A 16,363-nucleotide genomic window follows, 5' to 3' on the forward strand; every position below is an offset into this window, starting at 1 on the left:
GTAGTAACTTTTATTTTGTGCTTAGATATCCTGCTCTAATATGTCCATGTTGGGAATTTCAGGTATGAATATGAGCAAGAGTGAAACTGTGAAAGAACCACCACTGAAACCCTCCAGAAGATCCTTGCCATGCTTAGCACAGAGCCACACCCATCCTCAGAACCTGAGTAAACATTCTTCATTTCTCCAACCCAATCGGATTCAGCCCCAACCACTGAGTGCCGGGTCCTCCTCCGTTAATATCACGTCTGAACGAGGTTAGTTCCCTGGTAGCGGTCTCTCAAAATTGATGTTATTGTCAAACAAATGTTTTATTTCATCATGACTACATGAGATATGGTGAAATGTAATAGATTCACTACAGCTGAGGCAAGACTGCATGAAAATGTTGGTGTACTAGGCAGCCCCCAAATCTAACTGCTTTTAGCATTAATAAAAGCTGAACATTACCTTGAGGGGAGGATTATGTGGAGCTTCAATATTAAAAATATTCTCTAGCTCTACATGTAAGCTTTCTGAGTATTTAATAAGACTATGAAATGTGGTGGAATTTAGGCCATGCCTACAGGCAAGTTGGAAGCAAATCAGATTATGAAAATGCAATTCAGAGTTCTGACTTTGATTTCTGCCCTCTCAGTTATGTAACTGGAAATTCTATATGTCACACAGTCTCCCTCTCTAGGTAATAATTTTGAGGACAGCCAAGCATGTTCTTCAGATGTTTTTCCCATCTGCAGTGTGAAGTTCAGTAATAGGACTCTTCCCAAAAGCATGTTTCACAGCAGGTTTTGGGGTGCATAGTGAGTTTCTGTGTGCCTGAATTTTCATAGTATAAAATAATCTATTCATTAAGGAAACATTGCCAAGCAGCATATATTTCTTAATCAGGAATATTGGCCTAACATCTTGGTAAATTATTATTTTTATTATTATCATCATCATCATTATTATTACATCATTATATCAGCTAGGTGCTACTGTGTATCACACACTGTCCTAAGCATTAGGGTAGATACAAATTAATCAGGTTGGACACAGTTGCTACTGTGTATCACACACTGTCCTAAACATTAGGGTAGATACAAATTAATCAGGTTGGACACAGTTCTTGTCCCCCATGGAACTTAAAGGAAAAGGGAGAACAGGATTAGAAATTGAGCACTGAATGGTCCCAGCTCAACAGATCCAATAAGCAAATGCTATAGGAAAGAACGGATAGAACTGCTGTCATGACAATCTCCAAAGTTAATTTTTATAGAAAGACTATTCCTTAAATCAGGCATAGCAATTTGTGGCCAGTCCAACCTCAGATCCTGTGTGGGCCCCACTTAAAATAACTGGACTCAGTGTGGCCTGGGAACATATGTACTAATTCTTCTGTTATATTGTACTCTGCCAAGCACTTAGTACATTGCTCTGCATCTACTAAGAAATCAATAAATACCACACCACTGATTGATTGACTGATTGGAAAAAAATGGAGAAGTTGGATGAGTGAAATTTCCCACCTGCCCAGCTCCTTGTCCTTGGTTGAAGGTCCTCCTCTTACTTTGGCTATGATGCCTAGAGCTGCTTTCCATGGCTCTGTAAGCTTGGAAGCACTAATATGTACCTGTACAAAGTCAGAAACAACACATGGAAAATTCCTGAAGACTTGGCCCTCCTACCAGTAGCATTGGGATACAAGTTGGACTACTTTCCAAATGCTTTGTACAGTGCTCTGCAAACAGTAAGCGCTCAATAAATACAATTGAATGAATAAATGAATGCCAGTGGAGGCAAGGGAAAGACACTGTCCAGTTCTTCCCTCTTCCAATGGCCTGCACTGATCAAGTGAGTGTGGGTATGTGTGTGTTTTTGTGTGTATGAGAGGAAAGAGAGAAAATTGTATGTGATTGAAAGTCTCTTTTTGTGCTTGTGTACACCTGTATCTGTGACCCTGTGTCTCTCTGTCACTCCTGATATGTCTGTGAGTGTTTATCTCCTTTCTGTTGCTCTTCATTTTCTCTCTGTAGGTTGATTGGGCATTTTTTTGTCTCTTCCATCGTCAATCTTTCTAGCTTTCTAGATGATATAATAAATCTTTCAATCTATAGCATTTACTGAGCCCTGTGTGCGGAACACCATACTAAACCCTTTGGAGAGTACAGAACCATTCATTACAGAAGCAGTGAGGTCTAGTGGAAAGAGCTGGAACTGGGTATCAGAGGATCTGGGTTCTAATTCTGTCTCCACCACTTGTCTGTTGTCTGCCCTTGGGCAAACCACTTAACTTCTCTCAGCCTCAGTTACCTCATCTGTAAAATGGGAATTAAGGCTGTGATTCTTCCTGAGGGTCATGGACTGTGTCCAACCAGACTTTCTATCTACCTTACCACTTATTTAGTACAGTGCATGGCACATAGTAAGTGTTTAACAAGTATCATTTAAAGAAAATCTACAGTCTTTTACGTGCTAGTCTGTTTTGCCCCACTTTAGGGAAGAGGAGAGAAAAAAGACCAATAACCTCACTCTGGTGGTAAAATGCTTTCTGTCTCTGTCTCTCTCTTCCTCTTTCTCTCTTCCTCTTCCTCTGTGTTTCTTTATGTTTGTCTCTTTCTTCTCTCTTGTTTTTCCTCATTTTTATCTACACTGTCTTTACAATGAGAAGCAGCGTGGCTCAGTGGAAAGAGCACGGGCTTTGGAGTCAGAGGTCATGGGTTCGAATCCTGGCTCCGCCACTTGTCAGCTGTGTGACTTTGGGCAAGTCACTTCACTTCTCGGTGCCTCAGTTCCCTCATCTGTAAAATGGGGATGAAGACTGTGAGCCCCACGTGGGACAACGTCATTCCCCTGTGTCTACCCCAGTGCTTAGAACAGTGCTCGGCACATAGTAAGCGCTTAACAAATACCACCATTATTATTATTATTATTATTAACTTTCTTTATTCACTACCAGCCCCCACAACATTTATGTACATATATGTAATTTATTCATTTATATTAATGTCTGCCTCCCCATCTAGATTGAAAGCTTGTTGTGGGCAGGAAATGTACAGTGCTTTGCACACAGTAAATGCTCAGTAAATACGATTGACCGACTAGCCTCCATAGTGTTCTTGTCCACCAATACTAATTTAATTTCATTATCTTTAATGAAATTACTCATAATTCATGTATTGGTTAGTTAATTTACAAATTGCTAATTCCCTTCATATTGTAAGCTCCTTGTGGGAAGGGAGCATGTCTAACAACTCTGTTATATTGTCCTCTTCTTAGTGCTCAGTAAATACAGTGGATTGATTGTAACTTTTAAAAAGGTCATCTATGTGGGTGCAAATGTACAATTACACGGCTGCCCATCCATGGGAATATCTTAAATTTACCGTCATCCTGGATCTAACTAGCAGAAAGTGATCCAGTTTGTCTAAAATTATGTTGATCATTTACTTCAGTTTTCGATAATGTAGATTTTCCAATTTGAAGACTGGCTCATTTGTGATTACTCTTCATCCTTTATAAGGTTTAAATTGGGAGGTGGCTCTCATCCTTTAATCACTCTTTATATTGTATCATTTTGTGATGTCCTTATCCAGAAAAGCCCTATGTGGTGAATAATTTTGAAGTAATCTTGAATAATGTTAATGCTGAACAAAACTACGTTATTTTAACTATTCTAGCACTTTTGTAAAAAACCAAACTGACTGCTAATGGATTTTGAAATTTCATAACATTGTGAACATATTTTCAAATCTATAGTTTATTTTATTACAATTTCAAGGTAGTCTGCACGTTAGGAAACATTTCATTTTTTGTTTTCAAACAGGCTTCATTTTTTGTGTGAATTTTGATAAGGTTTGTATTTAAAATAATTTAAATCAGAAATGTCCCAAGCACATTAAGTTCGAAACACCCCACAAATGGCTTGTTTGAAGGTAATGCAAAAGCATTTATAATGAAAGAAAGCACATTATAGGCATTTTTAATACTTCTAAATTTCATGACTTGTTCCAGTGCAATATTTACAAAATTCAGTCTACACCTCTCTTGTTGTTCCTAGTCTTGATGCTACTTACTAAACACTCTTTTTCTTTATATCCAAAAACATGCATCTTAATACCTAACTTATGTATTCATTCCAGCTAAAGTGGTGGAGACCCTAGAAAGCAACCTACTTAAACTCTCTGCTACAGAATTCAATGATACTTGCTCTGGTAAGTTTATTTCTAGCCAATTTTGAACTTTTCACAAAATGCAAATTTTACAATTTTGAGGGTGATTGAAAGTTTGTAATCATGCCACTTTCAGTTGCTTCACCTTGTTAGGGTAAAACAACATGATCATTTTGGTGCAGGGAATGAGGGAAATTCAAACAATCCATAAACTATAGAAAATATACTTCAGTAAAGAATAGTGATTACTTCCCAGAACCCCCTGCACACATGCTGGCAGTCTTTGATGGCACATTTTATATCTTGTCCCTTCCCTGGTAAATGTCAAAAGGGTAATTCAGCTAATCAGTTGCATAATCAATGGTCTATATTGAGCACTTACTGTCTGCAGAACATTGTACTAAGTGCTGGGGCTAGGAGAATACAATAGAGTTGGTGGAAAAGATTCCTGACCTGAAGTAGCTTACAGTCTAGTGAGGAAGATAGAGATTAAAATAAATTACAGATGAGGGAAGCAGCAGAACATAAGGATATGTCAACAAGTGCTGTGGGACTGGGGGCTGCTGGGTAATCAAAGTGCAGTCCTAGGTGGGATCGTTACCGGTTTGCCAGAGTTCTGTCGTGGGTCTGTGTAGTCACTACTATGATGAGAAGAATACATTTGGAAAGTTGTGATGGGTACCAGAAGGATCATGGCCAGAAACAGGTAACTGCTCCTTAAATGCCTCCTTCTTTATCCTGGCCACTCAGTTCTCTTGGTGATGTGAGAGGACCTCATTTGTCTGCAGCCCATATTAAAGCACTAGACTAGGAAGAGAGTCAGTCCACCAGAAATGGAATCAAGGGGCCCAGAGAAAGAGTCCTCACCATAGGAGCCAGAGGGAGGATAGTGGAGCTAGGGTCAATCAATCAGCAATGGTATTAAAGAATTCTTATTACATGGACAATACTACACTAAGCATATAGGAAGGTATAATATGGGAACTAGATATGTTCCCTGATTTCAGGAAGCTTACAGTCTAGAAGCTCCCCTTCTTGACTGTGAGCTAATTGTGGGCAGGAATGTGTCCGTTCGTTGTTATAATGTACTCACCCAAGTGCTTAATACAGTGCTTTGAACACAGGAAGTGCTCAGTAAATATGATTGAAGGAATGAATGAATAAATTACAGATGGGGAAGGATTCAACTATTAGAATAGGTTCATTCATTCATTCAATAGTATTTATTGAGCGCTTACTATGTGCAGAGCACTGTACTAAGCGCTTGGAATGTACAAATCGGTAACAGATAGAGACGGTCCCTGCCCTTTGACGGGCTTACAGTCTAATCGGGGAAGACAGACAGACAAAAACAGTGGCAATAAATAGAGTCAAGGGGAAGAACATCTCATTAAAACAATAGCAAATAAATAGAATCAGGGTGATGTACATCTCATTAAACAAAATAAATAGGATAATGAAGATACAGTTGAGCGGACAAGTACAGTGCTGAGGGGATGGGACTGGAGAGGTGGAGGAGCAGAGGGAAAGGGGGAGAAGAGGGTTCAGCTGCAGAGAGGTGAAGGGGGGGTAGAAGGAGCAGAGGGAAAAGGGGAGCTCAGTCTGGGAAGGCCTCTTGGAGGAAGTGAGCTTTAAGTAGGGTTTTGAAGAGGGGAAGAGAATTAGTTTGGCGGAGGTGAGGAGGGAGGGCATTCCAGGACCTTGGGAGGATGTGGCCCAAGGGTCGACGGTGGGATAGGTGAGACCGAGGGACGGTGAGGAGGTGGGCGGCAGAGGAGCGGAGAGTGCGGGGTGAGCAGTAGAAAGAGAGAAGGGAGGAGAGGTAGGAAGGAACATGGTGATGGAGAGCCTCGAAGCCTAAAGTGAGAAGTTTTTGTTTTGTGTGGAGGTCGATAGGCAACCACTGGAGGTTTTTAAGAAGGGGAGTGACATGCCCAGAGCATTTCTGCAGGAAGATGAGCCGGGCAGCGGAGTGAAGAATAGACAGGAGCGGGGAGAGAGAGGAGGAAGGGAGATCAGAGAGAAGGCTGACACAGTAGTCTAGCCGGCATATTACGAGAGCCTGTAGCAGTAAGGTAGCCATTTGGGTGGAGAGGAAAGGGCGGATCTTGGCGATATTGTAAAGGTGAGACCGGCAGGTCTTGGTAACGGATCGGATGTGTGGGGTGAACGAGAGAGCCGAGTCAAAGATGACACCGAGGTTGCGGGCCTGAGAGATGGGAAGGCTGGTCGTACCATCCACAGTGATAGAGAAGTCAGGGAGAGGACCGGGCTTGGGAGGAAAGATGAGGAAAGATGTGGTTGGGAGAGATGAATACTCAAGTGCATAAGGAGTACAGACTTAATACCTAAGTGCATAGGTAATGCAGGAGAAAGGAAAAATAGGGTGGGACAATGAAAGATTAGTTAGGGAATGCTTCCTTAAAGTGATGTGATTTTAGAGGGCTTGAATATAGGGAGAGTGGTGGTCTGTCAGATATGAAGTTGAAGGAACTTCCAGGTTGGAGGGGAGGGTGTGAGCAATGGATTGATAGTGAGAGAAATGAGAGCAATATACAATAAGTTGTTTTTAAAGGAATGCATAGTCTGGGTCGTAATGGGAGAGGAGGTGGGGTTCCCACCATCAGGTATATAGCTGCCTACAACCACTCCCCAACTTCCATGAGTCAGGTAGATTCAGTTCCCTCTCTTTCTTCTGAATCTTCCACCACGCATTAGTATTCTTTGAACCCTTAAATATGCTTTTTCTTTGTCTCATGGAAAGTTTTGGTGAATGAAAAAAGAATATGACAAGATACAAAAGGCTACCAAAATTTAGACTTATCACTACAGCTAATCTTGGTTTCCTAATATGGGATCTAAGACTGGGGTTATTATGTTTTTGATTATCTATAATGATCTACCGCAGTAAAGTGGAATGCAAACAATAAAATAATCTCATGACTGAATATAACTAGGTTTGTTGGAAGATATCTCATGACTCTTTTCTAGGTTTTCACATAGAAAATAATTTTAAAAGATAAGGACTTGAGAAAATAGAACTGTTGAGTAATAAAAGGTAATGAGACCCTTGGTAGGTTCAGTTTCTTTCTTCCAAACTTCTTTGCACTGTTTGGAATGGACCTAACAAAACCATTGCTTGCTGTGTTCCTATTCTATCCTATTATTTTCCTCTTCTTTTTTTTTCTTTTGCCAAGCCCAAATGCATTTATTCAAAATCTCTGGAGACCAAGCAGTAGATTTTTAAAAGCAGTAAATAGGTAAATTGCTATGCTTATTCGCCCACGCTTGCCTCAGATTCTTTGAGAGGACTCAGCTGAGATCTTTTCATAATTTTTAAAGCCATAAAATTAGCTTTTTTAATAACCCCATGAAATATTGGAAATGAAGCTGTGTTCCTCCTCATTTCTTCTTTCATCTCAAATGAGAACGGTTTTCTTATTGTGATTTCCTCATTTAAAAAAATGAATATGGATGTGGACACAAAACATCACTTAAAATTCAGTTTTATATGTTAAATAATAATGTTGGTATTTGTAAAGCGCTTACTATGTGCAGAGCACAGTTCTTAGCGCTGGGGTAGATACAAAAACTCCTCACTCTAGGCTTCAAGGCTCTCTGGCTGTCCATCACCTTGCCCCTTCCGACCTCTCCTCCCTTCTCTCTTTCTACTACCCACCCCGCACGCTCCACTCCTCTGCCGCCCACCTCCTCACCGTCCCTCGGTCTCGCCTATTCCACCATTGACCCCTGGGCCACGTCCTCCCACGGTCCTGGAATGCCCTCCCTCCTCACCTCCGCCAAACTGATTCTCTTCCCCTCTTCAAAACCTTACTTAAAACTCACCTCCTCCAAGAGGCCTTCCCACACTGAGCTCCCCTTCTCCCTCTACTCCCTCTACCACCCCCCTTCACCTCTCCGCAGCTAAACCCTCTTTTCCCCCCATTTCCCTCTGCTCCTCCCCCTCTCCCTTCCCATCCCCTCAGCACTGTACTTGTCTGCTCAACTGTATATATTTTCATTAACCTATTTATTTTGTTAATGAAATGTACATCGCCTTGATTCTATTTAGTTGCCATTGTTTTTACGAGATGTTCTTCCCCTTGACTCTATTTATTGCCATTGCTCTGCACATAGTAAGCGCTCAATAAATACCATTGAATAAATGAATGAATACAAGGTAATCAGGTTGTAATAATAATAATAATGTTGGTATTTGTTAAGCGCTTACTATGTGCCGAGCACTGTTCTAAGCGCTGGGGTAGACATAGGGGAATCAGGTTGTCCCACGTGGGGCTCACAGTCTTCATCCCCATTTTACAGATGAGGGAACTGAGGCACAGAGAAGTTAAGTGACTTGCCCAGAGTCACACAGCCGACAAGTGGCAGAGCTGGGATTCGAACTCATGAGCCCTGACTCCAAAGCCTGTGCTCTTTCCACTGAGCCACGCTGCTTCTCCACAGGAGAAGCACAGGTTGTCCCACAGGAGGCTCACAGTTAATCCCCATTTTACAGATGAGGTAACTGAGGCACAGAGAAGTGAAGTGACTTGCCCAAAGTCACACAGATGACAAGTGGCAGAGCGGGATGATAAAGCAAAATAAGATTGTATTCTATTTTATTAAAAAAATATTTTTACTAAGACATTTTCTTTACTGCTTGGTTTACAGTTTTTTTCCCCAAGATCTTTTTACTCTAGTATCTCCTAGACACATTCCACAATTTCCTTGATACGCAAGACTACCCCCAATACTAAATTGGTCAATTGATCAATTGATGAACTGTCACTCTGGTTCAATATTTATTTGCTTTTTCCTTTTTGAATTATGTGCCCAACTCTTGATTGCTTGCCATTTTGTAGGAAAAAAAAAAAAGGTTTCCCTCTATTAGACTTAGAAGTACAGGCATCATGATGCACAGCTATATCACTGTGTCTTCAAAGAAACCCAGGTAAAAGTCATGGGAAAAGAAGCCAGTTAGGATCTTCTTCATAGCTCTGCAAAAGCTTTGGTCACCAAGCAGACTGGGATTTACAGAAAAAAAGAATATTGAAATCCACTGAGGTTCCAGATGCTAATGTAATGTTTGATTTCCTATTAAGGATTTACTTGGGGAAGAGTGTAGAAGAAGCTTTATTTAAGAGGAAATAACCCCACATTAGTTCATCCTAACCTCATTTACCTCAGTTATAGCATAAACAGAGAAAATGAAATTTTCTTCTATTAGGGTCCCAGTCAGACAGGAACAGCTCATTGAGCAACAGGTCAGAAGGGAAAACATTCCATAAACTGAGACTTTTCCCAGAGTCATCCCTAAGAAAAATTCAGCTCCACGGAGAGAGTTCTAAACTCTTCCCAGAGTATCTTGGTAGCTTTTGAGAGAAATGGGCAAAACCAATACATTGCATTCTGGTTAATGTAATTTTTCTTGTTCTTTCATTCCCTGCAATCCTTTTGCCAGCTTTCAACCAGGCCTATCTGGAAAGTTTTGCAGCACATAGCTTTGACTAAGATATATCCACCTAACACCCTGATGTATCCCACTAGGAGATGCCTATTCACAACCTGTTTCCTCTGTAATGAAAGCTTCAGTTGATATTTGAAATAATAATGATGGCATTTGCCCCACATTTACTATATTACCAACACTATGGTAAGCACTGGGATAGGTGTAAGATAAGAAGATTGGAAACAGCCCATGTCCCTCGAAGGGATCACAGTCTAGAGGAAACTGATGCCAGAGATGTTGAGTCAATTGTCCAAGCTTTTGCAGTAGGCAAGTGGCTGAGCCGGAACTGGAACCCTCTTTCCTCTTCTTCAACTCCCTTCTGCATCTCCCTGACTTGCTCCCTTTGTTCTTTTCCCCTTCCAGCCCCACAACACTAATGTACATATCTGTAATTCATATTAATGTCTGTCTCCACCCCCACCCCCCATTCCAGATTGTAAGATAGTTGTGGGCAGGAAATGTGTCTGTTTATTGTTATATTGTACTCTCCCAAGCACTTAATACAATGCTCTGCACACATTAAGCACTCATTAAATACAGTTGAATGAGTGAATGAATGGACTCCTCACTGGCTCCCTAATACTCAAGTAAAGTATGAAATAAGTGGGTTGATGATGCTGCGATAGACCCAATGTGTCGGACCCACTGTGCCCTCCCTTTTCTGTGTTGGAGGTGGGAAGACCCATAAATCAGAATCCACTCCCTCTCTCTCTGAAATGTCTAGGTAAACCTGCCTCTGGATGCAGAGTATGTGGTCAGGGAAGCCTTGGGAGAGAGCTCTGAGAGAGGCAAGCCTGGGAGTTTCTGATGGCCACCATGAAGATTAAAATGGAGGTGGTAAGCATCCAGAGCCTAGTAGACCTTGGTTGTCTTTAGAAATCATTCTTAAGCAGTGGTCCTGGGGTAGCTGACCTGTCTCCTTCATGCTGAAAATGACCCTAAAATAGAACAACATTTTACTACTATCCCTCAAAAGCTCCTTCTCTATTGGCTTGATCCTTGAGGTATGGACCCTGTAACTGTTCAAGCTATGAATCCTTCCTGGGCCCACTCCCTGAATTGATGATAATAAGTTTATGTGCTCCTGGTACACTCCTGTCTCCAGTGGAGAATTGCTCATTGAAAACCCAGATGATTAGCTGCTTTTTGAGGGATTTGAGCTAGTTGGATGGAAGGCTGTTATTACTGTTACTGTTATTACCTTTCAAGCTGGGAGGCAATAACTGTCCATTTGGGGTAAGGGGGAGAACCTGGATGGTTTCCTGAAGCCACCCCAGCATCTTGTGTCAGAGGTTAGGTTGGTTCTAAAGAACTGTCCCACCAACCTAGGGATTCCTAAACCTGGGAGCCGACCCATCTGGGCCTAAACCCCCTGAAATCCCTGTATGTCTCCTAAAACCATTCCAGTTTTTAACAGTTTTGAGGTACCCAACCACAATGGTAGAGACATTGTTGGTAGGGAACAAAGGCAAGCATGGGTAACTTGCACCAAGTTGATTCTTACACTCCCTAATTAGAGCTTTATGCTAATAAGGGGAAACAAGGACGTACCCTACCTAAAATCCCTTTGGTGGGAGCAGGGGATTATTGGTTCCAGCCTCTTATCTCCTCCATCAACTGTAGTGAGCTTCCTATGGAGGCTTTTGTGCTCTATTTTTGCTCCTTGCTGCTCTCACAGTTACAGAATAGAAGAGTGATCCTCAGCAATCCCTAGTTGACATAGTGGGAAAGCCATTAGTGGAGTATGTAATCCAGTCCATTAGATTGCAAATTACTGGAGGGCAGTGCCAGAGCTTTTGCTTCTGTAGTATTCTTCCAAGTCTCAGCACATGCTTTGTACTCAGCAAGTGCTCAACAAATATCACTGATGATGAAAGTTACCTTGAACCTCTTCTGGAATACTAAAAAATTTTAACTTAAGTTATAATACACCAGTAGCCTGATGTAATGCATTTGCCATTTATAAGTATGTAAAAGCCATGTAATGCCCTGTATTGCAATATATTCTTTTTCTAGCACACAAATCAGAAGCATGAAAGCTGCTTTTATTTTGCATCTGAAAAATTCAGGATTATAGGTTCTATGCTTTTTTGCTTGCTTATCAAACAAGAATTAAAAATTACATTCGGGTGCATGTTGATGAAGCTTGCATAATATATTTAGTTAATGGGCTTCCTTTTCTTAGTGCTCTACTTCGAAGTGCCCCATGAGAATATTAAAGATGCAGTAGAATTAAGTGAATGTGGTCAATTTTTCATTAAGTCTCATCAGGAAATCCCTTTAAAAAATGATGGAATATGCATTTGCCTTAGAAAATGAGAATCAATATACCCACGTGGTATATAAAGAACTGGAATTAAGTACTGTAGTTTATGACCAAATAAAATCAGACTCTGTTTTTTTTTTAACTGATGTATTGTCTTTCTGGGTCAATCAAGTTTGGGGGAAATACCCCACCAGTGTTAAGGAAGATAATTGGATGAAATAGTTTCCTATCACCCTATCATGTCATAACTGAGGCCCAGCAAAGTTCAGTGACTTTACCAAGGTCACACAGTAGACAAGTAGCAGAGCTGAGATTAGAACATAGGTCCTTCTGACTCCCAGGCCCATGGTCTATCCATTAGACCACATTGCTCATATAGAAGATTTAAGGAACCTGTAAGAGGACTGAGAATCATAATCATTATAACCATTCTAATAATTGAACATCCCTTCAAACTTATTTTCAGTCAGTCTATCAATCAATCAAAAATATTTATTGAGTGTCTACTATGTGCAGAGCATTGTGCTTGGGAGGGTGCATAAAGTTAGTAGACAGGATCCCTGCCCTCAAAGATTTCAGAATCCAGCAGGAGAGGGAGACACAAAAATAATTTACAGATAGGATAAAGAGGAAGTGTATATTAGTTGAGTTCATGCTTAAAATAGTAGTAGAATAGTGGGGTGTGTAAGGTAATAAATACAGAAGGGCTATAATAATAATAATGTTGGTATTTGTTAAGCGCTTACTATGTGCTGAGCACTGTTCTAAGGGCTGGGGTAGATACAGGGTACTCAGGTTGTCCCACGTGAGGCTCACAGTCTTAATCCCCATTTTACAGATGAGGTCACTGAGGCACTGAGAAGTTAAGTGACTTGCCCGAAGTCACACAGCTGACAGGTGGCGGGACTGGGATTAGAACCCATGACCTCTGTCTGACTCCTAAGCCCAGACTCTTTCCACTGAGCCACGCTGCTTCTCTATAGGTAGTTCTGTGTGGTTAGGTGTAATGCTTTTTTATTGTATTTTTTTAATTGTATTTGTATTTTTTATTGTATTTGTTAAGTGCTTACTATGTGGCAAGCATTCTTGTAAGTTTCTAAATGCTGGGATAGATACAAGTTAATCAGGCTGAATATAGTCTCTGTTCCACATGGGGCTCACAGTCTATAAGTAGGAGAGAGAACAAATATTGAATCCCCATTGCAATTAGGATAAAGGTAAAAGGATAGGAAATTGAAGCACAGGGAAGTTAAATGACTTATCTAAAGTCACACTGCAGGCAAGTGACAGAGCCAGAATTAGACTGTAGCCTGTGGTGGGCAGAGATTGTCTCTCTTTATTCCTGAATTGTACTTTCCAAGCACTTAGTATAGTGCTCTGCACACAGTAAGCACTCAATAAATATGATTGAATGAATGATTAGAACCCAGGTCTGGCTCCAAGGCTCATCATGGTTTATCCACTAGGTAACACTGGTTCTCAAGGTATGACTATTATGACAAATGAAAAGCTTTCCAAGACCTTTATTATTTAGATGGTTCCAATTATAGCATTGGTTTATGATATGCCCCTCCTGACCACTCTTAAAATATTTTTAATGGTATTTGTTAAGCGCTTATTAAGTGCCAGACATGGTACTAAGCACTGGTGTAGATAAAAAATAATGATATGGACATAGTCCATGTCCCACATGGGGCTCACAGTGTTCATTCCCATTTTATAGATGAGGTACCTGAGGCACAGAGGATCCAAGTAACTTGCCAAGGTCACACAGAAGACAAATGGCAGACATAGAATTAGAATCCAGGTCCTTCAGATTCCAACGCCTATACTCTATCCACTAGATTGATTCCCCAGCTAGGATCTGATTGCTGGGAAAATCCACCTATTAAACTTCCTATGCCAGGCCTGCAATCCCTTCTGGTTTTGAACATGGGAGAATGGGTACAGTAGGCACTCAGCACTCACTGAACCTTGCTTCTCATAGCATCAGACACTTGGATCATCTTGGGTAGATACAAGATAATTAGGTGGGACACAGTCTTTGTGCCACATAGTGATTTCAGTATTAATCCCCGTTTTACAGATGAGGTAACTGAGGCCCAAGGTCACACAGCAGACAAGTGGCAGATCTGGAACTAGAAGTGAGCACTATACTAAGTATTTGGGAGAGAGTACATTATAAAAGAGTTGGTATGATTGACAGATTCATCAATTTTAAAGACTCCTGGAGTTGATATAATTTCTGAAGGGCTTTGAAGATAAGGAGAACTTGAGTTAGCTGGATTTGAAAGGGAAAGGAGTTCTACACTAGAGGAAAGATGAAATGGAAAAGAAGGGAACAAAAAACAGTGAGTAGGTTAGTTTGAAAGGAATGGAGAGGGTGACCTGGGTATTAATGGGAAAAGAGTGGACAAAGAGTTAAAGAGATGATTGAATGATACTTTACTGAGTCAGTTACCTAGATAAGACAGAGGTTTTTGTGCAGAATTTTTCCCCTATTTTACCGGCGTCTCTTAGTTCTCCCTTGCCCTATCCTGCTGACACAGAATCAATTAATTATGAGGAGTTTTTATGATGAATCAATTTGTATCATAGAATATACCCTCCTCTGGCTTTAATGATTATCAAACCTCTCAGATAAATTATATGCAGATTTATTTCATTTTTTATTTAGGAAGCTGTGCTAATGGATGACACTTCCTTCTAATACCTATTGTTCCACACCATTCTAAATGAATCCTTAAAGTATTCATGTCTTGATTTTTCATATTATAAACAAAATCCACTTCCAAAAAAATCAACTGTACTGTATAATTGTTTTCCTATTTCTGCCTCCCAACTACTTTTTTATTTATACCATACTCATGAATGTGTTTATTTTTTTATGGGGTAATACATGAGAACAATGTTCTGCAATATCTGCTAACAGGGGAGATAAAACACAACAGACACAATAATGACTTCAGTTAAACGGGAAAGCAAACAACTAATATAACTGGAAGAAAAACATATATTTTGGAGATCTGTCCTGCAGTGTACATCTCAATATAGTTGAGAATTCCTCAGCTCTGCTATCCTGAACCAAAATTACTGAGAAAACCTACTGCTTTCCGATCTCCTCTCTGATCTGATTATCTTTCCTTGGACTATACTGCCTCACTATGTAGTCAGGCCTTGACTCAGAATGAAAATTATGAAACTTTTTTTATTTTTAGGAAAAACTCCTCCTCTATTTAATATCATATCAACTCAACTAAGGGTCAAGTGGTGCCTGAGTGTTCAATAACAGTGACATCTATTCTTATGTATAAAGAGTAGGATTATTTTAATTGCTCTCTCTGTGCTAAAAGCTGGGGTAGATACAAGAACATCAGATCAGACACACCTGGTTTCTCACAGTCTAAGAGAGAGAAGGAATGCAGATATCCCAGTTGTACAGATTAAGGAAACGAGGCCCAAAATAGTTAAGGGATTTAGGTTAAGGGCACATAGCAGGCCAGTGGCAGAGATGGAACTAAAGCCTGGGTCTTCTGATTCCCAATTTGGTGTTCTGTCCATTAGGTTTTGATACCTCTCAATTAATGATGACCTTTTGGACTCATTGAGATCCATTATGTTGCTTCATTTCCTATGGTGGAAGTGGGGAGAGGAGAATGCCAAGAGGCTTGGAACACAGAAATCCCAAGGAGACTGAGGTAAAGGTTCACTCCCTCCTATTTGGACCACGTGCAGACAGACCTAAATCTGAGTGCCTGTTTCTTTTCCCAGCACTCCAAGTTTGTAGTCAGGTATGCCTAGTTTGAGGATGGTGTTTTCGCGGATTGTGATTCCTGATGGCCACTGAATAGAATGTGGGAAGAGAGCAGCCTGAAGATAGTAGATAAGGCTTACTCTTACCACTAGGCCACTCTTAGGCTGTTGCTTAGGCATGGTACTAATTAATTTACTTTCTATTCAATATTTCCATATCACACTATTGTCTTTGAAATCTACCTATCCCAGGAAAGGCTCAAAATTTTTTTTGCCACTAAATCTGCTGTTAGTATTCCTTGAAATGATTAACTCATATTTAAATATTAGGATAAAGTAATTTACTTATTCATTCCAAAAATGCCATTTGAAATATAACCTTCCATGCTTCTTTGTCATCCTTCATAAAATGGTCACATCTCATATTGGATATTTTTAAAATTTGTTTTTTGGAGATTTGGGGGGAGCGTGGGTGGGGGTTGAAAAGCCGGAGATGGAGTAGAAACAGACTAAGGGGATGCATTTTTCTTTGACATAAAATTCACCCCTCACATTAATATTGCTCTACTTTGTAAAGGTGGCATGGTAATTATGCTGCACTTAATGCTGATTATGCCAGCTGCTTCATGAATTTTGAATAAGATCATCATGCTCAATGCACATTCAGCATTAAGCTTTTCTACA

General features: G+C 40.4%; 1 protein-coding gene across 3 annotated transcripts in view; it reads left to right on the plus strand.

The window, feature by feature from the left end:
* Positions 1–16,363, plus strand: part of ANO3 (anoctamin 3) — a 249,457-nt gene that overhangs the window by 77,496 nt on the left and 155,598 nt on the right. For all 3 annotated transcript variants that reach the window (XM_001509055.5, XM_039911456.1, XM_029060306.2), the window contains exons 2-3: positions 63–257; positions 4,122–4,193. In XM_001509055.5, coding sequence (XP_001509105.2) covers positions 63–257; positions 4,122–4,193 — 267 coding nt within the window. The remainder of the gene's footprint in view (positions 1–62; positions 258–4,121; positions 4,194–16,363) is intronic.

This window comes from Ornithorhynchus anatinus, chromosome 3, assembly GCF_004115215.2.
Source record: "Ornithorhynchus anatinus isolate Pmale09 chromosome 3, mOrnAna1.pri.v4, whole genome shotgun sequence".
NCBI classification, from domain to species: domain Eukaryota; kingdom Metazoa; phylum Chordata; class Mammalia; order Monotremata; family Ornithorhynchidae; genus Ornithorhynchus; species Ornithorhynchus anatinus.